This window comes from Parasteatoda tepidariorum, chromosome 4 (genome assembly GCF_982258835.1).
Source record: "Parasteatoda tepidariorum strain Cologne lab strain chromosome 4, Ptep-v5.0, whole genome shotgun sequence".
NCBI lineage: Eukaryota > Metazoa > Arthropoda > Arachnida > Araneae > Theridiidae > Parasteatoda > Parasteatoda tepidariorum.
Window position 1 is genome coordinate 121,212,519 of NC_141758.1, and position 26,544 is coordinate 121,239,062.

A 26,544-nucleotide genomic window follows, 5' to 3' on the forward strand; every position below is an offset into this window, starting at 1 on the left:
ATTTCAGTTTAAGATTACTGTTCAGATAATGTTCAACTTCATAGCTTTGTAATTTTGAACCCAAGTCAGAAGACAAAGGAACTCCTGGATCAATTACGGAAAGAAATTTGCCCAGTGAGGAACTTTTTGGTGGAACTAACCCTAATTTGCGCCACATGGAGAGGAAAAATATGAAAATCCCCCATGGTTAGCCTGATGGCAAAAAGATTCTATCCCATGATCCGTCTACTACTGAGGATATTTCACGTCAGCACTGTGGTCAGTGTGCGGCGGCTTCGGTCACCAGCACTGCGACGGCCACCAGCCATCGCTGAGAGTCGAACCCGGTTCAACTCATTAGAAGGCAATCGCTCTATTCCCTGAGCCACCAATTACTGGTGTATCGTATGTAATAAATCCTTTAAATGGAAATATGATTTAAATGGTTCTTCTCTTCTTCATACTCAAGTTAAGTCAATCTTTAGATAACGGCCTCTATCATTGAAATATCAAAATGAAAAAACTCCACTAACGAGAAAGTTTTTTTGTAATACTGATGAAGCAGGTAGTAAATTAAAAAGCTAGAACTAAAGGAAATACTTCGAAAGAAATTTGAACACGTTATACTTAATTCAATAACAAGGTTATTCAATAACAAATAATTGGGAAAAACACTTAATGTCGAAAAAAAATCGTGACCTACATAAAATCATCTCTTTTAAAAAAATGCATTACGTTTTCAACTACACGATTTAAATGCGTAATAAAGTAATTCGTTGTCGTATCTAGTTCTGATTAATGTTAGTATTTTTTGAAATGATAAAGTATTTCGCAACTTATTTTAATACACTTCAAGAAATTCAAGATGTTAAAAAATTCTATGTGGCATTTTAGTTCACACTTTTTTAATTGGCGAATTTCAAATTGGCGACTTTAGTTCGGCAAATTCCAACTAGCAGACAGAAACAATATTAGATTATAACAATCCTAGAAAACCTTTTCATTCTTCACTCTTGTCTAAATCGTATTCGCCATTTTTCACACTCAAAAAATCGGGCATCCAAACTCTTGGCGATAGAACTCGTTTGGCACTCACTCATTTCAGCTGATCGCCAAAGTTTAGGGTTATAAAACGGCTGTTGTTGTTGTTGTTGTTCATTTATGTTGTACTTGATCTGCACAATGGGCTATTGGCGACGGTCTGGGAAACATGCCTGAGGATGATCCGAAGACATGCCATCACAATTTTGATCCTCTGCAGAGGGGATGGCACCCCCACTTCGGTAGCCCGACGACCTGCGCGCGAAGTCGAGCACTTTACGGTAGCACAGTTTAACAAGGACCCATACCGCACACCCTCGGTCCCTACGCAGACTGATCCAAGTGGTCACCCACCCGCACACTAACCGTAGCCAGTAATGCTTGACTTCGGTGATCTGCTGGGAACCGTTAATAAAACGGCTGGCATTCAAGACAGTGCGAGGCGGAAAAGGCAATTTTTCTGCTTGATTCTAAATTTCCTGACGTCGCCAATAGCCCATTGTGCAGCTCAAGTGCGACGTAAATGAACAACAACAACAACAACTAAATTTGCTGACTTATAACATGAATAACAAGGATAACAAGACTCTGGATAACAAGAAATAAGCAGCCAGAGACGTGGGGCAACTTATTTTAGAAGAAATAAGCAGCCAGAGACGTGGAGCAAATTGTTTTAAGCTATTAGTTATGTTTTGACCTGAAAAGTTCTTAATAAATTTGTCTTAGGTCTATCTGTCTCATTAAAAAAAAAAATTTTTAAGTGCTGTTTATAATAAAGTATATATTTCAAAATGCGCCTATTTTCGTAAGTGAAGATTAAGTACATGAAATTATTTGTCTTTCCCTTAACTAAAAATTCTTTTACTGTTTTTTATTTCACACATGAGAACTTCATTTTATCTTTTTAGTTCATTGTTAAAAGTTGGAATCAGCGGTGGAGCTCTATATTTTGCTATTGACCAAGATTTATTTAGTATTAATCAGAAAGAATCAATAGATGCTTCAAAAAAGGTTATAGGCACTTTACCAGGCCTCGAAGACTATTCAAAGAAAGTATGACCTTCCGTTTATAACTTTAGCAAAGTCAATTCTTACTTTGATTTATATGAGTTTTCTTCTATGTGAGTTAAAAGAAGTATCAATAATTGAAAACAATTTTGAGAAACGAAGACTATTTTAATAAATTAATTGTTGAATAAATTGTGTTCATATTTGGGGAAAGGAGTTATCGACTATGGCAACCTTCATCTATCAAAAGGTTCATCAAGATAGGATCGAGTTAACATGTCTTATAAACTAGTGATTAGGTATTTAATATTTGTAGTGGTAGTTATGCCACACATATGATTCCTCATAGGTTAAAATTGGATTTGTTTTCTGTATAGGGGGATAATATTAAGCTATTGAATATTATCATTTTTAATAAAGTAGACATTTAAATGCCTTGAATAAATCGAAAATAATATGTTTTTTTAGGTTAGCTGTGTGCAAAGAAATTAAAAAAAATTTATGTGTTTACAAAATAACAAACTATAAAAAAAGTTTTTGCGGAACTGAATTTTTGGCCGTAATATGTTAAGTAATATCATAAATATGTTACTTGTTTCGATTTTTTTTTTTTGCAATTATTGTTAGTGATTACTATTGATATTTGGCAATTATTGATATTGATCATGTAATTTTCAGAAATAAATATTGGCACATTAGATTATTTACTTTTTAATGCTAATTCTGTGATTTTTCTATCAATTTTTGGCAAATGATTTCCAAATATCATATGATTTATTTAGAGATTCAAATCTTAAAACATGTATTTGAGTAACCTTTTTTTAACCAGTCTGATGAGCATGATTTTGTTGTAGATCTTTTTTTTTTCAATAGTTACTGCCACAAATTCAACTGGCAAATTGTCATGAAAGAAAGATAGGTTTTTTTTTCGCTTTAAAATTGTGAGAATATCATCCATAATTGGAGAAAACAATTCTTACAGTTAGAATTGAAGAAAGTGATATGGAGTTGTATTTTTTAGCTGTAAACTTTTTAAAAATAAAAATACAAAGCATTTCTGTTATTACAAATGATTAATATATATGTATTACTTTTAAAAGTATCTTGCAAAAAAATGTTAATAATGATAGGTTTGTGGTAGAAAGACAAAAAGAAACTTTGCATCAGGGGTTTGTTTGACTTAACTGAATCAGTTGAGCGCTAAAATGAATTCTTGAAGAACAGGTTGTCTGCACAGGGCACCACATTCCTAAAAAACACCATGACAGTTATATTAACATTACTAATTATTAAAATTTTGACAATCTTTTTAATATTGAAACTTTTTAAGATTTTTTTTTTTAATTTGATAGACGATAATCTAGACTACCTGAAGACTATAATCTTCATATTTCAAGGGACCCTGCACTATGAAACTTTTCATATGAATCAATATCACCAAATAAGAAATATAAAATATATGTAAAATCTTAGCGAAAATTTAGCGTTGCACTTGATGGCAATCAATATAAGGTTACTTGCATCCTATAAGAAAAATCTTACTAAGGTTTGAAAAAGCAGAGTTTGTAGGTGTTCGTGGTAAAAAAATATTTTGCCTTGATTATTTGCTATTAGTCCTGACGCCTGCTTACTATTCCTGATTTTTTTTTTTTTTTTTTTTTTTTTAGTTCTCAGAACATCTTATTTTTCATGAAGACAAGTATATAATAATACTAAGATGAAGACTAATTTATAATGCAAAATTCAAGCATTCTAACTTAAGGATCTAATCATATACATGGTGCAAACAGCTTCATACTTTTCGTGAGCCATTTTATAAAAAAGAAACCATGAGTGCATGTAGGAATGGAGTAGAGTCCATCTCTTTCATCTGATTTGAATCAACAATCATATTATAGAAGAGGTGAATTGTTGGATCACCCACTAAATATTTACTTTTGTACAAAGATGTTAAATAGTATATTGACTATATATTCATTTTGAATCCCTATTTAAAATTTAAGGAAATTCAGAGCTAAGTATAAGTTTTAATCAAATATTGATAAAATTGAATCTCCTGTTTTTTTACAAAAAGTCCTTGTTTACCCGGATGCTCTCAAATTTCTCCGTATTTGTTGAAGAAATGCTTTAAAAATATTTTGGCAATAAAATATTTGCTAAGGGCAAAAATACTTCTCTTATTCCTAAGCAGATGGTGCTATTGCTAGTACTGCAGTGTGTTGAAACTTTAAGTAATTATAAATAATGGTTTAACAAAAATCCTCTTTAGATTGAGATTTATATATATATTTTTTACTTCACGCTAAATGTAAGTGCTTATATTATTTCCAATTTTGACTTACATGATATATCGAAACTTTGCACACAGGCCGAAAAATGTCACTAATGAAATTTCCATTATTTTATTTCTCCAATGTTGGCAAGTATGATTGAATTATTATTTTGTAAAATCATAGCAATGCATTTGATTTCCTTTTTAAATTGTATTTGCTTGAAGATTCAGAAATGTATTTGCAGCTTTTAATTAAAATCTGGCTTAAAAGATAGTGTTTTAAAATTCCCAATAGATGCAATTTTCATTATCGTTCAGTTTCTTGCAAAAAATCCGTAGTACTTTTTAAATAATGAAAAAATAAATTTGCATTAAAATTTAACTTAGTTCTTTATTTGTGTTTCGTATAATTTGAAAGAATTTTATGTCGTCGTTTTACGAGAGCTGTAATTTTATACAAACCAAATAACATTACTAATTGAAACTGATTAATACGGGCAGCAATTTTGGTTTACAATCATGCAAATCAGAATCACATTGAACGAAATTTTGTAAAATGTTTGAATGAATGATTTAGATTTCTCTTAAAAATATCAGTTGGTTTAAATCTACTTACCGTTTTTATGGAGTCCACTTTTTTTTTTTTTTTTGTCTCGCTAAAGCCTAACCCTTAAACTGTTATGCATAAAAATTTCAAAAATAATCCAAAATTTTGAAATGAAATTTTAAAAACGAAATGGTAGGGGCCCTGTACTAATGAATTTGTAATTGTGATTTTTGAGAAATCATAGCTTCATTAAAAAATAATATATTTTAAAAGAAAACAGGACTGATTGTGCTTCGGAAAAAATCCGGATTTTTCGCTAACCGTGGTCGGGAAGTTTCCGGAGATCGAAGGTTCAGACGTTTAAAAAAATCGTTGATCACACAGGTTTCCGGAAATAAAATTTTCAAAGGTGGAACTTAAAATCACAGTTTATTTTATTTGTATGTAAGGGAGAGCCAGATAAGCTTATATTCAAGATTAATATTAATTTTTTATCAGTAAATAATTATTATAATCATAAATTCAAGAAAGACATATTTGTAAATTTCAATTACTTCTCCAGGTCATAATTAGTATGTGTAAATGGTATAGGTAGGTGTAAAATTTTAAATATATTTTAAGTAAACTAAGAAATATTGAGAAAAAGGAGAAGACCTTGTTTAAATTTTTTTTTAATTTAAACTTTCCTTTTTTTCACTCAAGAAATTTTCTGGAATTTTGACTTGGGCTCACAATCACCCCTGAAGAAAAGTTAAGCAAATTTTATGCAATAATTTATATCTTATCACTAGGCAAAATGTATACTTGACACTGGTACTTATTTATAAAAAATTAATTTTTGATACTGAGATATTTTTTTTAAAGTGCATGGAAATACTTCAATTTAAAGGAGGTATAGACCCCCTGCCACCATTCTTATATAAAACAAATGAAATATTATAATTGAAAATTAAAATTCTCAATTATTGTCGTTTTACACTTAAGTTTCTAACTACAGTGGAAGTAAAAGCAGCTACTAGATAAAACAAGTGTGACATAAATATCCACATATATCTATTTTAGTTACAGTGTAGAAAGTGCCATCTGACAAAATCATCCTTTTTTCAATTGTGTCATTTTCCAAAATTATTTTTATCACCAAGCTTCCTTTTTTCATGTGACATTTTTCTGTGATTGATTTAATATTTTTATTCCTGATATAAGATTGTTATTAATCAAAATTTATTCTATATTCATAGGTTGAAATTGGAATAACAAAGAATGATGTCATCAATTATTGGAATTCAGGTATTGTAACCCGTTTTGATAGACATTTCATAGAATAAATAATTTGTTGAGTCTTCTAATGTGTTAATTTGTAAATGTATTTTTTCATATAATTTGTATGCTATGTATGAATCAAATATTACAATAGAATATTTCTAGATAACTATCTCTACTTATAAAGGTGATAATTTTAGGATTCAATATTTAATGTCAAGGCTTCGTTTAAATTATTAATAGATTTGGAATTGTCTTGAATATTCTCAGCACTGGTGTGTAAGAAGGTTTTGGTTGTTCATTTTTAAAGGACCATTATTTTCAATAATTAGTTTAAAGAATGGCCTCTTATTTTTTAGCTATTTTTTTTTTCTTCTTTCCTCTTAAACTGTTTATTTTATATTCTTAAGAACTAACTTTTGTGTTTTACAATTAAATTTAAAGATGTTTATCTATTTTATGTTTTGAAAATTAAATATTATGAAGTATATTTTGCCAAGTTTTAATATTAGTATCAAAAGTGCTACAGTATTTTGTTTGATTCAAGTTATAAATTATCTTTTTATTTGTTATAGTTTTTGGCAAAAATCTATATTAACACGGTAACATGCAATAAAATTAAATACATTATCAACCTGTCATTAATTTGATTTTGCTTCAGTCTGTTGAAATAAATTAAAAAATTTTATCATTTTCTTTAAAGTGATTAATAGTCATGAAAATGAATAAAGAAATCTGTCTATCTGAATACAATATCCAGAACAGCTCTTTAAACTTTTTGCACGTTGGGACTTTTGAAAATCAGAAAAATCCACATTGCACCCAAAGTTAAAGGCTTTAAAAAATCATATCTCATCTCTTCATTACACATAGTTAAGAACAAATTATTAACATAAATAATTACTTACTTCAGATTAAGGTAAACTTAAAACAATTATTGGTGTTAATTTACCCTAATTTAAACTACTGGGACTCTATAGTGTTGGCAAATGTTTGTGCAATAAATATTTGATCACTTAAATAATTTCTTATTCAAGTGCATAAATTTTAATCTTTTAATAACATTCATCATAAAGAAGAATCATTTTACAATTCAGATCATTTAAAAGTTAATTCTCTTTAAGAATTCCTAATTATGTATGAGGCAACTTATCGTCGAAATTAGGGATCTGCAAGACTGCCTTTGGCCTGCTGAATAACTGTCTCATTCACTTCAAAATTATAGTTTAATAAAATGATTGTCATTTCAGATAATAACGTACTGATGATGCAATATTCATTGCTTGTGAAATAATATTGACACATTAGTCTGTTTTATTAAGAGCAAAATACTTGACATAATAAATTTGGTCAGGAAACTCAAAAACAAGAACAACTTTGAAATGTGGGCAATTTGAATGATACATTGGAAAATGAACCTTGATAAGAATACTGTAATTAACACTAAATTTACCAACACTTATCGTATACCTGTTTCTACCAAAGCCAGTCAAATAACCGGACTTTATTTTTCTTGATTGAATGTGTGAAATATGGATGTTGGGAAGGAAATAAACTAATAAAACTTTATTATAATTAAACAACATTGTATATTGCCAATTTTTATGTATTACAAACACAAAGAATAAGAATTTTTATTTCATTGCTCGACGTTTTTTTTACGTATACAGGGTGTTTCCATTCTACATTTTCCGCAAACATATTCCTCCTAATTATTATTTCTATCATTTTTATAATTATATGAATTATAATTCTTATAATTAATATTTCTTCTAAGAACTTGTGCTGTCTCTTGTTTCGACATTTTTCTGGGTGAAAACTAACAGTTAATTGGAAATGAAGTAAAGCTATCAAAATAAGCTACTGACCAAAACATTTAGTTTTTGTCACTTTTTCTGACACAAAAATGTCAATCTAAAGTTTTGGGTACTAAATTTGAATTCACAGTTATTCTGATTGAACTCACTACGCAACAGTCTTTGCAGAAACGTGCAACTCATCGAATGCAATACGTTGAACACGCATTACATTGTCATTTCTGATCCGATAACCTTATAAGGCAATAAATTGTTCTCGAGGTCAAATGACCAGATGTGGTAGAAATAGGTATACGACGCATATTATTCGAAACAAACAAAAACCAAAAAAAATATATATATATAATAATAATAGAATATTAACTGCATATAATTGTTAGAAAAAGTCATGAAGTCAAATGTGCAAAAACGATAAGATGACAAAAGTGCATTTTCAATGCAAAAACTTCTAAACAGTCATTTGACCGGTTATGGTATGTTTCGTTTTAAGCAAAAAAATTTATAAATTAAGTGTAATGAAAGTGAAAGGATTCCATCTGATTAAGTCAATAGCAACTTTTACTGCTGATGAAGAGAATTGTTGTTTAAAAAAAAAAGGTACATGTTAAGTATCTATGAGGGATATGTATAGATAGATTGCATAGTTATTGTCAATATTAAGTATCTATGAGGGATATGCATAGTTATTGTCAATATGCTACTATTGCCACTTCATTTGTTAATTTAAAAGATCATAATCCAAATAAATAAAATCAAAAAATTTTATTTATTTTTTTATTTTTATCTCTGATAGTGTTTTTTTCTTATGCTGACAGACGAAACTGGAAGTAAACTCCTGAAAAAGAAATTAAAATATTTTTTGTTATGCGTTGATTATTTTAAAAAATTTTTATTTGAATAAATTTTATAGATGAAATTAGTTTTTAATTTTTTTTCATTTTCAATCCTTACTTACTGGAAATTCCCTTCTGAAATTGAAAATCTGATTTTTTCTTCCACCAAATGTTTTTTTAGTGATTAAACATTTAAATTGCCCAAAAAGCTTCCATAAGTGACGCAATCATAAACGATCCTCGATTGGTTATGACGTCACGTGCTGAATAGAAATGTGCCTCCTCCATCCACTAAGAGTATTTCAACGCTCTTTTAGTTTTGATATCACTTTTATTGTATGAACATCATTTGTATCCCATTATTGGTGAAGAAAATTTGTGAATTAAATGTACAGTTTTGGAGAGTGTGTGCAAAATGAACGAAATATTTTAAAACTTCAAACTGTTTGTTTATCACTAAAAATATCTGAAGAAATGATTATGCAACTCTTCACAGCGAATCAATATTTCTTTTTGGCTGAAATCAGTGGTGTTATTTTATTCTACTCATTTTTAAGTTAAAATCATGCTCCTACATTACAGCCTAAATTAAATTCAGTTGTGGATTAGATATACATTTCAATATAGGATGGATAATTTTAATGTCCGTTATTGCATCAGTATTTTCATATATCTAGTTTATTGAAAAATATGAATCCATAATCATTACAATCTTTGTGCTAATGTTCAAGAATTCAAATAATGTAATTTAATTTTGCTTCTTTTTTTTATTTATTTATTTTACTGCAGTTAAAGGATTTTCTTTAAATAAATATTTACTAATGCTGTTTTTATATTTTTTTTTACTGTGTATTAAATATTTAAATACACATTAACGCTTATATTTATTGTCCTTTGAGTAAATAAGAATATCGCTACAGTTAGAAATTATTTTTATTTATGATTTTTAATTCCTGTTTCAGCAATATAGTATTTACAAAGTATGGTTATTGTTCATTTCTCTTCTTATTTTTGCAGACTTCTTATTTGTCAGTGCTTGTAATGACAAATTCTAAAACAGTAAAATTAATACATTTATTACATTTGAATTAATATTTAATTAAAATAGTTGAAAAAGTCTCAGGTTTAATGGGTATCACCAGAGAGAAATAAACACTTTCAAGAATGCAGTCCATTGAAATATATCTGTCCTTTATCTACTGAAACTTAAAATTTCACTTTATCCTCATAATTTCAGCGAATATCATTAAGCTGGAAGTTTTTGTTTCATTTTAAAGCTAAAGAATAATAATAAAAAAATAAACTTATACAAAATGAATTTTATACAAAAAATAAACAGTAATGTAGATATTTTTTTCAATATTTTTATTCTTTGTGTAAATAGGAACCTTGCTATGGTGAAAAATTATTTTGATATGCATTCATAAAATTTAATTCCTGTTTCTGGAATGTAAAACTAAATAAATGCATATGCTTGATTTCAAATACTCTTATAACTTATGTTAACACAATAAAATAAAGTTAATAAAATCTACTAGAATATATTAAAAAAAAATTTGTTTTAAAATTAAAAAATGTTTTTTGAAAGAATGAGTTTTAAGTTTTGTTGGGATCACAATTTTTTAAATTCAAGTCAGAATAAGTAAATAAAAAATATCAATAATTTATGCTTTTGTACATTTTAAAGTCTAAAACTATTCTATATAAAAACATAGATTCAACATATCTTTCACTTAACATGAAAATAAATCTATGAAATGAATATGAAAAATACTTTAAAAATAATGGAAGAAGAAATTTTTTTGTATTTATAATGCAGTATTATAATATATATTTTTTCAACTCATTCCAACACCTTTTTTACTGAACTAAAAAAATCTTAAATAATTTAGAACTTGAAACAACTATTAACAATGTTTCAGTGGGTACCATTGAATTTTACCATTATAAAAATGTGTTATACAGTGAACTCTCGCTACTGCAATATCCAATACAACAATAACTCCCTCTATTACTGTCAAAAAACTTTAATATGAATTAATGTTATTCTACTCTCAATATTAAAATATTCTCTTAAGCAATAAACCCCTGTAAAATGATTTTTTTTTTCTCCAAATTTATACCTTATTTTCACCATTTATTAAAAATTTTCAAATAATATAAAAAATCTTTTATCTTTTGTCATTTTTTTTTGACAAGAAAAAACTCACTGTTAACCACCCCAAGAGTTTTCATTCTTAGAATTGGCCTCCCCTTATCTCTTAAGAAGTCACAGATGTAACATTCCTATCTGATTTCATATCCTTCATGTTGAAAGCTGATCATGAGTCACAAATGACCACACGCATCACATTAACACATGAAAGAGAACTTTTTCAGTAGAGGGTGGGTGGCGCACCATTCACAAATGAAAATCGTTTTCGTACTTTGAACTCAATGCTTACTTTGTGGGTTGACTTGACAGTCAGAAGAATGAATAAACAAACAAAAATATTGGATTATTTTCAATAAAAATGGTTTTTAGGTATATTTGCGATCTTAGTTTATTTAAATTGTTTTTAATATTTAACCTATCTAAAAGTCTTATTGTGTCCCCTAAGTATGTAGGCCCTCGCTATATCCCTCGACAACACTATATTTATTGGGTACCAAAAATAGTGTTGTAGCTGGATTTTACTGTATTGAACCCACATTTTCGTTAAGCTACATGAGGACATAATTTATTATACAGATAGTTATTGATTATCTGAAATAGTTGAGTTTAATTTCAAAAATTAAAACGAAAGCAAGAACTTTCACAGCACAGGGATTGAAAATGAACGACAGACGGACACGTGTGATGTCGGTTCACAAATAATCAATCGAGTCACTCCTCTTTTCAGGTGAAGACAAAAGTAAGCGTTTTTTACGTGATACGAAAAATATTTAGTTTTTTAGCTGAAATTATTTCAAAAATAAAATAAAAATTTTAGTGAAGCCTTTTTAAAAAAATTCGTCAAAACCAGTTGAATAGCTTAAGCGTGAAATGATATTCATACCTTTAGCGTACATTTTTTTTTTAACCGTTAGTATCTCAATCTAATCATACGAGGCACATCCAGAAAGTAAGTTTCCTGAATTTTTTAACAAAAAAATAACTCACTTTCAGGATCACATTTGCATTAAGTACAGCAATGTTTCAGCTATTTTTCAACATAGCCACCACCAGAATTGAGGCACTTGTCGTATCGTGGGATCAACTTTTGTATCCCTTTGCCGCCTGTGAATGGAACCATCGCGTGACAGACGTCTACCGTTACTGTGAAACATTGCGGAAATTATGACATGCCATTCCGAACAAGAGTCTTGGAATGTTTACTGCAGGTGTTGCGCTTCTCCATGACAATGTTTGTTAACATACAGCATGACGCACAGCAGCTGTTTTGACAGAATTTGACTGGGAGTTGTTTGATCATCCACCCTACAGCCCTGATATTGCTCCCAGAGATTTTCTCGTTTTCTTGCACCTCAAGAAATCCTGTCCTCCGGAGAGCGTTTCAGCAACGATAAAGAGCTAAATACCTCTGTCACACGTTGGTTCCATTCACAGACGGCAGAGTTCTACGACAGAGGGATACAAAAGTTTATTCCACGATACAACAAGTGCCTCAATTCTGGTGGTGGCTATGTTGAAAAATAGCTGAAACATCGCTGTACTTGTTGCCAATAAATATGTTCCTGAAAGTGTGAGTTCTTTTTTTTTTCTTATAAATTAGGGAAACTTACTTTCTGGATGCGCCTCGTATGTTTTAGAGAATTTTATTTAAATAGTCCGTTGATAAATATGAAGCAAAGAGACCCATATTCTTTGCATGAATGAAATGTAATTGAAACATATTTATTTATCTAGGTATCAAAACTGCTATATCTGCATTGGCTAGTTTACCTGCAAACAGCAAGGAAGCATTTCACGTAGGAATGAATTATGTGACAGATGAAATTAAGAACCAAATGAAGAAGAGTTCTTGAAAATATTTATTTAATATCTATGTTTGTTTCACACAGTGAAGTATCTGTTGTGAACTTCTTAATAATAGTTGTTAGAAATATTTATTCTATTTAGTTATTCAAAATAAAGGGATTTGTTCTTGATTTTTAATCATATTGAAAGCCTTTTTTTATGTATACTACCTCTTTTAAAACAATTTTTCCTTCATATTTAACTTACCTATAGTCTATTATGCATTACTATTACTTTGTCTTTTGTGTTTAATTGTAACTTATTCTGGTTAAACTATAACCTGAATTTACTTAAACTCAAGTTTGGCACTCTATTTACGATGTTAGGTTTCACCGATATTTGCCATGGTTTTTACCGTCCTAAGAAAAACCTGTTTTTCTGATGGTTTTTGCAGCCTATAAATTTTTTTTCTTCACATCTTCAAAAAAATTTCTTATTGTTTCTGATATTATATGTGAACATCTTAAAAGCATGCATTAAGGTAGTACTGGAATTTGGAGCATTGATAAAATAGTCCCATGCTAAACATGGCAGGACATATGATTATTTGAAGAACTAATGTTGTAAAAATATTTGCCATGAGCAGCATTTTTTTGCTGTTCGTACTAAAAAATATTTTGTCTTTTTTTTCTGTTGTAGAGCACTATTATAATACTCAATATGACATTGTGAGATCCTATGCAAAATGCTAATATATTAAATGTACAAAAACTGTACATTTGTAACAAGTCAAAAATGACTAGCAACAATTTTTGTAATGTTTTAGTGTGCACTCACAAGAGATATAATTTCTGGTATCAATATAGAAAAATTCGAACATTTCATTTTGCAATCCAAAATGTTTATTTTACAGCCATTGTAGTCTTAGTTCTCTGCTATTTTTGGAAATTCTGCTGCAATTTTCAAAAGAATGCACCGATAGTTTTTAAAACAAGAGACAACACTTCCAAACACCAGTTTTTTTCCTATGGAAATTCATCAACCATCGTCTATACAATCACACAGTGTTCAGTCCCACAAACCAACAATAAAACTCCCCAACCAAACTTCCAATTACAGCAGATTTTATTTTTGCAGAAGGCCGAGTAAAAACGTGCATTCTGCATCTCGGGATAATAAATAGTTGCAATACCCGATTTAACTCTGGGATAATCAGGAAAGGGGTTAAATATGTTGAAACTATATTAAGTTACATTATTTATTTGTTTAAGTCTTATCAAGTTTAATAATCAAAAAAAAAAATAATTACGTTTGGTGACTACAAAAATTCAAATAGAATGGGAACTAATAAATAGAATAATTCTGAAATAAAACTTTAGTTTATTAGTTTTGATAAAAATGTTTCCTTTTGCAGACTATAAATTATATCTTTTCAAATGGTTTTGTAAATTATAATTTAATGTGTTTTTCTTCCTGCTCAATTTTTTTAAAGAATGTTATGCACTGAAATTGGCTTGATTTTATCATTTTTTCCCCTTTCTTCTTTTGTTTTATTTTCTCCTGATTTGAACCACTACAAGGCTAGTTTTCGTCATTTATAAATTATTTTTACGTTTGGCCAAAATGAAATATTTGTTGTCTGGTGTGGGGACTTGAAAAAGAAAACATTTTTATCTTAATGTATTGATATTCATTTTTGTTGTTCTTCTGATTCTTGAAAACACAAAAAAAAAATTTTATACTTTTAATTCATTTGAACAAATGATTATTTAGAATAATTTTGATCTTAAAAATGAACATACAAAGTAAAATAATTTTTTCTGCTCATCAAATTTTATAAAAATAAAGTAATTGGTGAAATAAATCCTTATTTTACAATACTTTTATCACTAAAGAATATTTTTTAATGTTTCAATTATTTTGTAAAAAAAATATATACATATATATTATCTAATTATTCAAATAAAATTCTGTTTATTTTGGAAAAAGGGATTATTTGAGCTTTCCAGTTATTTTCTGTGTATAAATACAGGTGTTGAAAAATTATGGTATTCAATGCTATAATACAATAATGGAAGTGATGAATTTGGGACGTCAACAAATCTAATTTTTAAAAAGAAATTTTAAATGTAATGCACCCCTCCCCCCCAATTTCATGGTGTTCAGAATATCTGAATTTGTAACAAAATCCCCACTCGCAGTCATATTTTCTTAAAATATAAAAGGTTTTTATCATGCTCTTTAAAAATTATGTTCTTTCAAAAAATGAAAGAAAAACATAAATTCTAGAGTGAAATTATGTTTTAAACTTCTTTGATCGCAGAATGTTTGTTTTTATTTTATCAATTTAAAATTCTAGCTGAAGCAAGCCAGTCATTGGCGAATTTTTTTTATTCTGAAATGAGAACAGAAAAATCAGGAGTATTTCTTTCCGATGAACATGAAAAGTATCTTTAGAATATAATTCTGCTAAAGAAAAAAATTTTTTATTTGCTTTTGTATTTTTTCCCCAGCTGTTTTATTGCTTCAACTCATTCTTTCCTCTGTTTTTAAAATCAATAAATATGAAGATGCAGAGAGTATAACAGTTTTGGTTATACCTATCATTTCAATGAATGTTATTATAATGCTTTTTTAAATTTATTGTTGTTCTAATCGTGTGATTCGGATCGATGATTCAAATCGTGGTTCAGATCAGTGATTTGAATCATGCCATTTGGATCAACGATTCGAATCATGCGATTCAGATCACTATTCGAATAAAGTGATTCTGATCAATTATTCAAATCACACAGATTTGAATTCAGATCAGTGACTCTAAGTAATTCAGATCTCTGATGTGAATGACTTAATTGCGAATCACGTGATTCAAATCGAATGCTTCAAAAAAAAAGATTGCAATTAGAAAAAAGTTTATTTACCTATCACTATTTTTCTTTTAACTAATTTCGATAAAAAAAAATTATTATTTCTTATTAGTGAATTCTTTCAACGAAATAAATATTTTTTTTGTATAATTATATTGTATATGTTGCTAATTTTTTACTGTTCGTGATTGTGTTAAACAAAAATAACTGAAATTTAGGAAACAATTATTCATTATAATTTAAATCTGATAAAAACAAGTGATTGGAATCAGTAATGCTTGAAATGTACTGAAAAATCACTTGTAATAAAACGATTGACCCAAACTTGATCATAAAAATACAAGACGCAATAGATGAAACTCCTTTATAGTAACATTCATTATCGATTGTTCTATGGAATGCATTATATGTGGAATGCAAGGTGATAACATGGTTTGAAGGTACCTTTTGATTTCTGTGTATAGATTTTTTTTTCTCTTTAAAATTTATTGGTCATTATGCATATTTGCTCTAAAATGTCTATTAAACAACATTGAATTGAGGGTAGGATTTGTATGCTTTCCCGCCAGCATAACAAAATCAATTGTAAATAAAGAAAAAAATTAAATTTAATTAAAGGATTATTGTAAATGCCCCAATTATGTTATTCTGTTGAGATAGTATTGTTTCTTTGAAAATTATTATTTAAATGATTAGTTTCATGAAGTACAATAAGAAGAGGTTTGACAGCCTCCAACGCTTTGTTGCGGTATTGCGTTAAATCAAGGATTCAAATTGAATTTATAAGGTAATAACACATGAAATGCGTTAAAATTTGTTGCTTGCACATTAATTAGAATGGATTTGGGCAATACAGTTTAAAATCAAATTTTTAGATTTTTCAAGTGAGAGTTTATTTCTTAGAATATGTAAAATAAAAACACGATTCCCATGACAGTAAGATATTCTGCATAATATGTCATCGGAAAAAAACCTTAAATTTGTAAAAACCAATTTGATATACTATCATCACTTCATAGATCTATCACTTCATTCTTAACACCTTCAAACACTAAAGTGGTCATTTTGATCGCAAATTAACTTTGAGAGAAGCTAAGTTCTGAAATTATACCAGCCTGACTTTCTTGATCTTCAAAAGCATTAAAATTAATAGAATGTGTAATGAGCGTATTAAATGATTGACTTAAAAAAAAGACCATTGCTGTCAAAATGACCTCCATGGAAGACTGTAAGGTTCTTTTCAACAAAAATGCCTCCTACTCGCTGCTGCTCTCATAATAATTGACGTAATTGTTTCGGATCAGATCAGTTAGAGATACGAGTTAACAATTTGACCAGAAAGGATAAATTTGGGAAAAGTTTAGCAGAGAAATTCACAGTATGGAAACTAAAATAAAACAGCACCTTAATAGTCTTAAAAATTTATTTATTACAGGGACTGAAAATTTGATAAAAGTTCAGGCTGGCTGTGAAACTCAAGACCATTTTTAACATGTTACAAGCTGAAAACTGGTTTACTCGTTATGGATTCATTAGCTGTTGCAATATGGATAAATTGTCGAAAAATTCTACTCGTAAGCAAAGTTAGAATAACCTTTTCTATTGCATATTCTAGTATATGATCAAAAAGTTATTATACGTCAATGTAAACTAAAAAGAAATGCCCCCGCCTCTTCTATAAACTATATACTCTTAAACAGTTTACAATCCTAAAAACTACCCTGAAAAAGAAAATTTCTTCAAGTCTTGTTGAGTTACATCAAATAAGCAATTGCAAACGGCATGAACAATTTCTAGAATAGGGTCAGTTTAAGTTTTGCCAACCTTAAAGAAAGTTAGAAAAAATGTCATGATTAAAGTGTGTAACTTTTCATAAGTTTCCTTGAACGCCCTTTGTTTTTAATTTAACTAAATAAGATTATTATATTTTTCTACAAAGAAACTCCCTTCTGTGAATTTTCTAAACAAAAACTAAACGTCATCAATGTTCTCTTTCCGTAGACAAAACAAATTTTCGTTATTTGTGGAAAATGCTAAATTTCGTTAGTAACCTTGATTGCAAATCGTGCCCTACTAGAGTATGTTATTTTTCCTGAATAGACAATTTTTCACAGATTAAAAAATTCTGCATGAATTTAAAATGACCTTTTCTGAAAATTTTTAGAATATTTGAATTACGAAAATATTTATGTGCGTTGCAGTCAAAAATGATCACAATGATACTTGTACAAGGCCTGTCATCTAATGTTAAATAACTTTTTCCAATATGAAAATAGTGATTTCAACTGAATGACTTTGTCATAGATTTCCATGTTTTATTTTTTTTTTAAAAATCAATGAAAAAGAAAACAATTTTCAATACTCACAGTATTTTATTACATTTTTTTTTTTAACAATTTTAAAGAATGTAAATCAAAATGTACAAGACTAACACTTTATTTTACAAATTACAATTACATTTGACGTTAACACAATCGCGTATTTACACTAGCATTTTTAACAAATCAATTTGACACTTTAATTGGTATAGAATAAAAAAAGAATATCACATTGTTCATTACATGAAGACATTTTAAAAATTCCAATTTAGGTCGAAATAGAATATTGGAAAATTTGAGCGATTACAAATAATATTTAACACAAGATAAGTTTAATAACAAGCTTAAGTTAAATTTTATTTCCACTTACGAGATGGAAGACATAAGACTAGATTTTCTTAGAGTACAAAAAAACAGAATTGCTAAGAAATTTTGTCCCAAATATGTGGTGGTGACTGCTTAAGTTTATACTTAAACTGTGTTTAAAAATATTCGAGATTAAGATTGGGGGATTTGAATTTTAAAAAACATAATTTTACTATTTCTAAATAACTATTTACGAAATTTTAAATTCGTTAGCTAAATTTTTAACTGTCTTGCTTTTTAAACTACAAAACAAATATAGTCTAAAGTTTTTTCTTAAATTATCCAATTTTGAAATCTTCATAAAATTTATTTTTACGCAATTTTAGGTGCATTAAATTTTTATTTACCTTAAAACTAATTGAATCACGATTTAAGTTGTTGATAAGCTTTTATTTCTTTACTAAGATTCCTCAACCTTTTCATTAGAGAATGATTAAACTTTGAGCCAAGCAAAATTTTAGTATTTTACAAATTATTTATGCTCTAAATATCAAATAAAACATTCAAATAACATGTGAATATCGAATTGTTTTATTTGAATAGTTTAATGAAACGTTACATGAATTTGTTACTTAACATATTTCCAGATATCAGAATCTATTAAGAGTATGAATTTCATATTACAAAATTTAATCATAATAATTTAATCCTCTACCAGACATTCATGCAAAGAGAAAGTTAATTTTTTGTATTATATGCTATTTTTAAATTATATATCTTATACCACAGAAGCAGGTATGTTTACGGTTATTTATTATTCTTTTTAAAATATTATTCATATTATAACTATCTTTATATCATTATACTTTATTATAAATTATCTAACATACTTAAACTCTACTGCACAGAAAAAATTGTTTTTTTCCTGCTGGTCATCAATTTTGTTATGTACATCAATTTTCAAAATCTAGGCATTCCTTTCTTTGGGGACAGACTTTTAGCCTCTTTAATACGGTAATTTTAAAAGTTTTTTGCGAAGCTATTGTCCTACTACTGAATCACATATTAAATCCTTTTAAAACCCTGTATAGACGGGCACATCTGTCTTTAGATATGAGACATATACTCTATCACCTATTAAGTTTTAGTTTAGCATTCTTTGACTTTTATTTTATATATGACAACATTAAATAAAAACAGGATGGACAATAATTTTGTTTAGAGTGGAGTGGTTTTAGAAACTAGTCCCGAGTTGCCTGACACGTTAAAATTGCATCAGACGAAAGCTGCCTGTCAAAATGAATGATACTCGAGTAGATTTCAGTTGTTCAATGTTTGTATCATTATATATTATGAAAAGGGAGATCAAGCTCAAATTGTTTTTCTTTTTCGTCAGTCAAAAATAGTGTTTAAGAATAAATATTTCACTACCAATATACTTCATGAATTTCCTGTTGTAATGCGATTGACTTTAATGTCCAATAATTCTTACTGAAAAACATCGGAGTCTAATTACTTAGTTAGATCCGATACACATTTGTGTATTGCCATATGAGATTATGTAATCTATAACATACATAGCTATTACTTGCAGATTTTAAGGAATACAGTTAAATTTGTTATGAAGAGATATCAATTACATTTAAGACACTTGTAACAGACTGACTTGACCAAGAATTGAGCGAAATTGATTCACCAAGGGTTTTAGGAATGAACGTTTTCATTTTGGAAATTTAATTCACGTAGCAATTTTAACAGGATTTTATGAATTTAATATACGTTGGAAAAATATTTATCCAGAAATCTCTAATTTATGTTTTATTAATCCCAAAATCTGTCAAATGTGTCTGCATTTATGTCTTAATGTAGCAGTTATTATAGTTTATTAAATTTTCCTGCTTCTGAAATCTTATTATCTAAATGCATTGAAAGATCCGATTCTTTAGCTGCATAAAATATTTCAAAAACTTACATTCCCTTATTGCTAACCTAACCTCATTAAGCTGTTTTCGATATTTCTTCTCCAGAATTTTTACGTTGTCTTGGTAAATATTTTTATCACCAGCGATATTGCTTACATTAGCATAATTCATATCAGTCTGACAGATACTATCAGGTGGCATGTAATCAAGATCTATATTGTTCCAATTCTTAGCTCAGATCTGCTATAATTTTTTTCTAGAAGACAAACATAAATACAGCTCTGACATAGTTACAACCTAGCAGCTTGTCCCTCCTTTGTCTTAAACGCCAAACCAAAAACGAAACTTTGCGATATATTGCAAATAGCACACAAAATATACATTAAAAATATTACATTGAACAGTGAGCTCAGTTTAAGAACAGCAAGAAAAAAGTAATGAAAAATATTTTGCTAAGAACTGACCATTACCAAATTTGAATTTTAAAAAACTAAAGATAACTACTTTCGAGTTTTATTGGACAGGATAATTAATAAAAAAAAAAATTTATAAGTAGTTTGTTATTTTTTTATGCTTAACTGTATTCACGATATTTATTAGTTCTTAATATTCCTCTATTAATAAGTTTCTGATTTTGACTATTATTTCAATATTAAGGTCTCCAAAACTAAAAGTAAATTATGAAGCAATCTCCTAATTTTACCTTTAGATTTAATGTCAAGATATTCTATGTTTTACATTTATAAAGCGATAAATCAAATTTATTTCAGGATTATAAAAATGTACCAACATCTACAATTAAAATAATTATGAAATTGTAAAACAGAATTAAACTTATCACGATTACTAAATTATCGTTTTGCGATTATTATGTTAATTTTATTTTACAAATCAAAGTAAAAGTTATTTCTACGAATTCGAGAAGAAACTTACTGTTGTCTATTATTTTATTGGAAAATGTACTTGAAATATATGCCTAAGAAAAAAATTAGAAAAAGTAGTAAATTTCTCATCTAAGATTGTAATCGGTTTCTGACCGATTCATGCTAGAAAAATATTCCGGAACCACAACGAGAAATGGTATGCTTTTTCGACCAATTGAGGGATAGCACTAATGCTTTTTCGAAGATAAAAATATGACCATTTACAACCAGCTAAATACACAATTACCCCGTATCTTTGTCGCATTACTGACACTAAATTAATATAACAGGGATAAGCTACTTACAAAATGAGACCATCTATTGAAGATCCTTTCTAACATTAACTATGATTAATTTTCACGCAGTTTTTACTTCAGTAGTTAAAAAATTGTCACAGGACATTTGATGTGACTGACTATTCTAACCCCCAATCATAAAATTAACAATATAAGAGAAAAAACATGCAACATGACAAAAATTGTATATTTTGAAGTTTCGTTTACCAATAACGGACACAAACTCTACAATGAACAAAACTCTTGTTACCAAAATGAGAATAGATTGACTGAACAATGTTCAAGTTTCAGATCACAGAATTCATTTTGTTTCCTTGAGGAATTCAAAGAAAAACGTAGTACAAACAGTTTCAATCTAAGAAATAGCGTGAAATTTACCCAATTATTTTGAATTACCTTCACTCTATGAATTGTTTGCATTTAACTTTATAATTTCATTTTTGAAATACTAACTGTGCATAATTACAATGTTTTAAATATATATTATAGTTTAATGAAAATTTAAAACAGTTAAGTAAAAATTTGAAAATATACATTAGCTTCTAAAGTTTCAAACGATTATACTTGTTGAGTAGATAATTAAGATAATATGGTTATTTAAAATCTTACTATTAACATAATGAAATTAGAACTGAATGCGAACATTTAATAACTCCAGTTTTAATGAAGTTTAATTAAATACATAGGCAGCACACCAATAAAATCTCAAAATTTCTATAATTTAAATAGGTCATATTATTAATTACAATTAAAATATGAATACTGTTATTCAAATATCATAATTACTCTTACCATCCATTAAGTTACTTAATGACAGGGAATCAAATTAAACTAATGGAATTGAACTAAATTCTTGTAACGAAAGTATCATTAAACGTTAAAAAAAATGCTTACTTTTATTTTTCTAATTTGGTTCCTTTGATTTTTCGTTAATTTGAGGAAAAAACTACGACTGTGCAACGAAAATTTCGAAGTAAGTTTTAAAAGTAATTGAAATTTTTCGAAAGTTTCTGAATTTTTTCAATTTAATATACATATTAAACAGCTATCTTATTTTACGGAACACTTTTGATAATTTCCTCAAAGGTAGGCAACACTGCAAAAATTGAGTGGTTGACAACTCCAGCAAATATTCTAAGTAGAGGGGATGTTCGAAAGGGAAGCTGAAAGGGCACTCAAGAAACAGGCGTGCTTTCTGTAAACTAAGTAGAATACATTCTATGTTTAGAAAAAGTAGTTAAATTTTTAAATACTTGAATGCTATAATTATTCTCAGATAGCTGTACTGTCTATTTCGACTTTCTATGGTAGCTGTCGGAAGGAAACTCTTTGTTCTTATGAAATCAGATGGGGGAGTGGGACAAGTATTTTTTAGTAAGAAAGACATTTTACCCCTTAAAAAAAAAGAGTTGTTTAGGCTACAGACTCTGTGGTCTTCGACATCTTATTGATGATGTATTTTAAATCTTTCAACCCCATTTTTTTTAATAAAAAAATCTGTTTTCCTTTTTATAAATTTAAAAATATATATATCCTTTTTTTTACTAAATAATGAGCTTAGGATGAATTTCCTTACCCAATTACAGAACGGGAGTACATAGGAAACTTCTTTTTTTCTAAAAGTCTAATAGTTATCTGAAAAACAAATTTTGGCACTAAATTGAAGTTATTTAGAATTTAAGTTCAGTATAAAAATTAAGCCTTTTTTTATTGAAATATATATGCATTAAAAAATTTATTGAGAGATTTTTTTATGACTCTTTAAATTATTTTCTATAAAAATATTAGCTCACGTAATTAAGTTTAAAATTTGTGTGCTCAGTTTTTGATTATGAATGCATTCAATATAGTATGTCTATCACAAATTGAAAAACTCCTTCAAAATATTAATAATTTTGTAACGTTTAAAAAGCGAAATTTAATAGGGTGGGCTTCAAAGAATTTTTGCGATATTAATAGAATTTTAATTATTTATCTATTTTTTAACGAAAAAGAAAAAATGTATATTGAATTTGTTTAACAAATCAATTAACCTTTGGAAAAATCGCGAAGATTTCTAAAGATTTGGAATTTAAAAATATTAAGATAAAATTTTTACAAGCAAACATTTAATTTTAATATCTTGTTTCGTTTGAGTACTAAATGCTAACCAATTATGCAACATTTTCATAGAGTTCATTTTCATAAAATTATAAATTTAAAGGAAAATTTATTAAAATATATAAGAATTTAATAAGAATTTTAAATTAAAAATTTTTAAGTTTGTTAATGCATTTTTAAAGAAATTCAAGATTACCCGAATTGTGCCTAAATATTGAATTGTGTTAAAATAAAAGTTACCTTGTTTTGTACTCTTAACACGTCACCGGTGACCGGCACTGAGTTTGTTCGAAGCTCCACCATAGATTATTAGATACACATAATTCGAGTAAATTCTGATTATGAGAATAATTACAAAAATTAACTGTTTTCTTGTAAATATTTCATCAAAATATGCAGCGCAGACGGAGAAAATCATTTTGGCCAGACGGGCAAGCCATGTAAAATTAGCGTGGGATTCAACGTGTTAATTTTACTGGTATTCTTTTATTTGCTATTTTTCAAAAATCAGAACTTTGTTTTTCACTAGTTTTTTAAAAGTAATATTTCCATGAAGGTTTAAGAGTAAGGTGATAAAAAATTCGCATAATTTCGAAATTCAATTTTGCCTCGAAGTAGTTTCGTTAATCTTGTAGAAAACCGATTTAAAATTTAGTTGAAACTGAACTATTTACAATGCAATGCTGTTTGGAGTTTAGAAAAACTTTGAAAGAATATTTAAAGAGAAAATCAAAATATGAGATATTGATATTATAACGATTACAATAATTGTTTGGCATAAATTAAATTTTGGCTGCGTACTAAAATATTTTAATTAAAATTTTATCTTCCAACGTTTTACTTTAAATTTAATAGGAATTTTATAAATTTATTCCAGGAATAAACATTTTCACACTATATAATTTTACAAAGTTTTTTTTTATGAAATATATTCGGTTTAAATTTGCAACTACTCTTCATGTTCATTATATAATCTAAAAAAATGAGACTATTTAATCAGAGCCCTTCATTTTTTAAGAAATCTTATTTTGCTCTGAATCAAGTTAGTGTTAGTTTTTTTACAGATATGTTATGAGGTTATGGGTTAGGAATTATTCAGAACAAAATAAGATTTAACAACATGTATTTAAATGAAATGCATTTAAACATTTACAATTTTATAAAACAATTTCAGCGATGAAAACATAAAAAGTTTATCTGAAAATAGTTTTGAAACCTAACGGAATACTCTAAAGGCTAAGCAAAGTAATGAAACATTTAATATTCACGATTTTCCTATTCAAATCAAAGTTTTTTTTAAGATCATGTTTTCATTATAAGTTTGCGAGTAATATGTGAATTTAAATTCGTCCATTAAAAGCCTTAAATTTACTAGAGATACGAATTATCTAAACTTTTACATTTACTCTGGTTTAAACGAAACTTAACAGCTTCTAGTATTTTTAAGTGTATAATCCATTCAAGCTGTACAGATCAACTTATTTACTCACCTTACTATATTACAATTGGGGAAGTAGCAGAAGCTGTTTGAGTATTTCTTTTAACTTATCTGATGCAAATTTAGAAGATAGGTTTTTCCTCTGACAGCTTTATTTTCAAATAAACTTTCAACTCATTTCTAAACTCCAAATGAAAAAATATCCAAAGAAATTTCAACTCAAATCTACTTTAAGTATTTCATAATATTAAACTGATAGTCTAAAAATAGCCCTATTATGATTCTAATTATTTTATTTAAAAAATTATACTCAGTCAAAAAGAAAGTATTTAAAAAAAAGTAACACGTTCGCAGCCACCGAGGGATTGAAGGTTCGCACCAAAACGTTAAAAAAAAATCGACGTATACTTCGATATCTATTTTCTAACTGTATTCCCACAGTAATCGTAAAACTTCTCCCAGTAGATTACCGAAGTTCAGCATCACTGTCTGCGGTGAGCATACATGGGAAAATTACTTTTAAAAAGTAACGAGTACAAGTAACTAGTACTCAAAATAATCATAAATTTTATTAAAAAAGTTGTAATATAAAATTTATAAAGTTTTATAATATAAAAATGTAAAAGTTCATTTAAATAGAAAAAACTTGAAATAATCAGAAGCCAAAATAAAAATTCATTTCTTGCACAGAAAAAGGATTTTAAATTTGGTAAATTTCACATTTTATGTAATATTATTTCTACTTTCAGAAACTAGTTTACCATAAATTCCCTTTAGACACATTTGATAAAAATTTGTTTAAAAAAATTAAAATAAAAAACTATTCATATGTAGGAATCTCTGAAATCCACTAAATTAAAAATTATATTTTAAAAATTTCAGTTTTAAAGTTTTAAATAAAATAACAATTTGCGATAGATATATGCCATATTGAATTCACTCAAAATATTGTGCACAATTTTTTTTTAAATTCAATGATATGAACTTACATATTTAAATTGTAAAATTAGAAAAATATTTATGCAATATCACAAAACAAATTATACTCTTAAAATTTTTTAATCCGTACTATATTTCAATTAAATAAACCTTACATTTCAAAACTTGCTAAAAAAAAGTTAAATTTTGTGCTAAAAGTTTTCGATTTAATAACATTAAATTATTGAAATTCTTAAGAACTTTCAATGCACATATGGTTGACAAAAGTATTGTTTGTCAAATTTAAATGAATAGATACATCTAGGATTGAGTTATTTTTCAAATAGAAAAAGGATTCTGATGTAATATTACTTTCAGAAAAAATTTAGTCTGAGTCGTTCTTCGACTAAAAAAAAAGGAACCTCAACATATGTCCATTGGTTTATGTCCTCGCGCATAACAAGGACAAACAAATGTATTTTTTAGGAGATTTTAATAATTATAAATAGAATGTCAAAAATTTATATTCGAAGTCTTTCATGGTAGGCGATACCACCGATCCCAAATCATACGACCGATAGTAAATATTAGGCTACAACTGTGTCCGATTTCATAACTTAATTAATAGTTAATACTAAACAATTAGCATATTTGAGGTCAACACCAGAAACCATTATGATTGGCACTTAGTACGTGAAAATCTGATCATTAGAACAAAGGTTAATCAGGGTCATATCTTTTTTTTTTTTTTTTTTTTTT

General features: G+C 27.8%; 1 protein-coding gene across 1 annotated transcript; it reads left to right on the forward strand.

The window, feature by feature from the left end:
• Positions 1–1,660: 1,660 nt before the first annotated feature.
• On the forward strand, positions 1,661–12,900 carry LOC107447664 (MICOS complex subunit MIC13). The gene is made up of 4 exons (XM_016062631.4): positions 1,661–1,825; positions 1,929–2,073; positions 6,086–6,134; positions 12,647–12,900. The coding sequence occupies exons 1-4, from the start codon at positions 1,812–1,814 to the stop codon at positions 12,763–12,765; spliced, it is 327 nt and encodes a 108-aa protein (XP_015918117.3). The 5' UTR covers positions 1,661–1,811; the 3' UTR covers positions 12,766–12,900.
• The last annotated feature ends 13,644 nt before the right edge of the window (positions 12,901–26,544 follow it).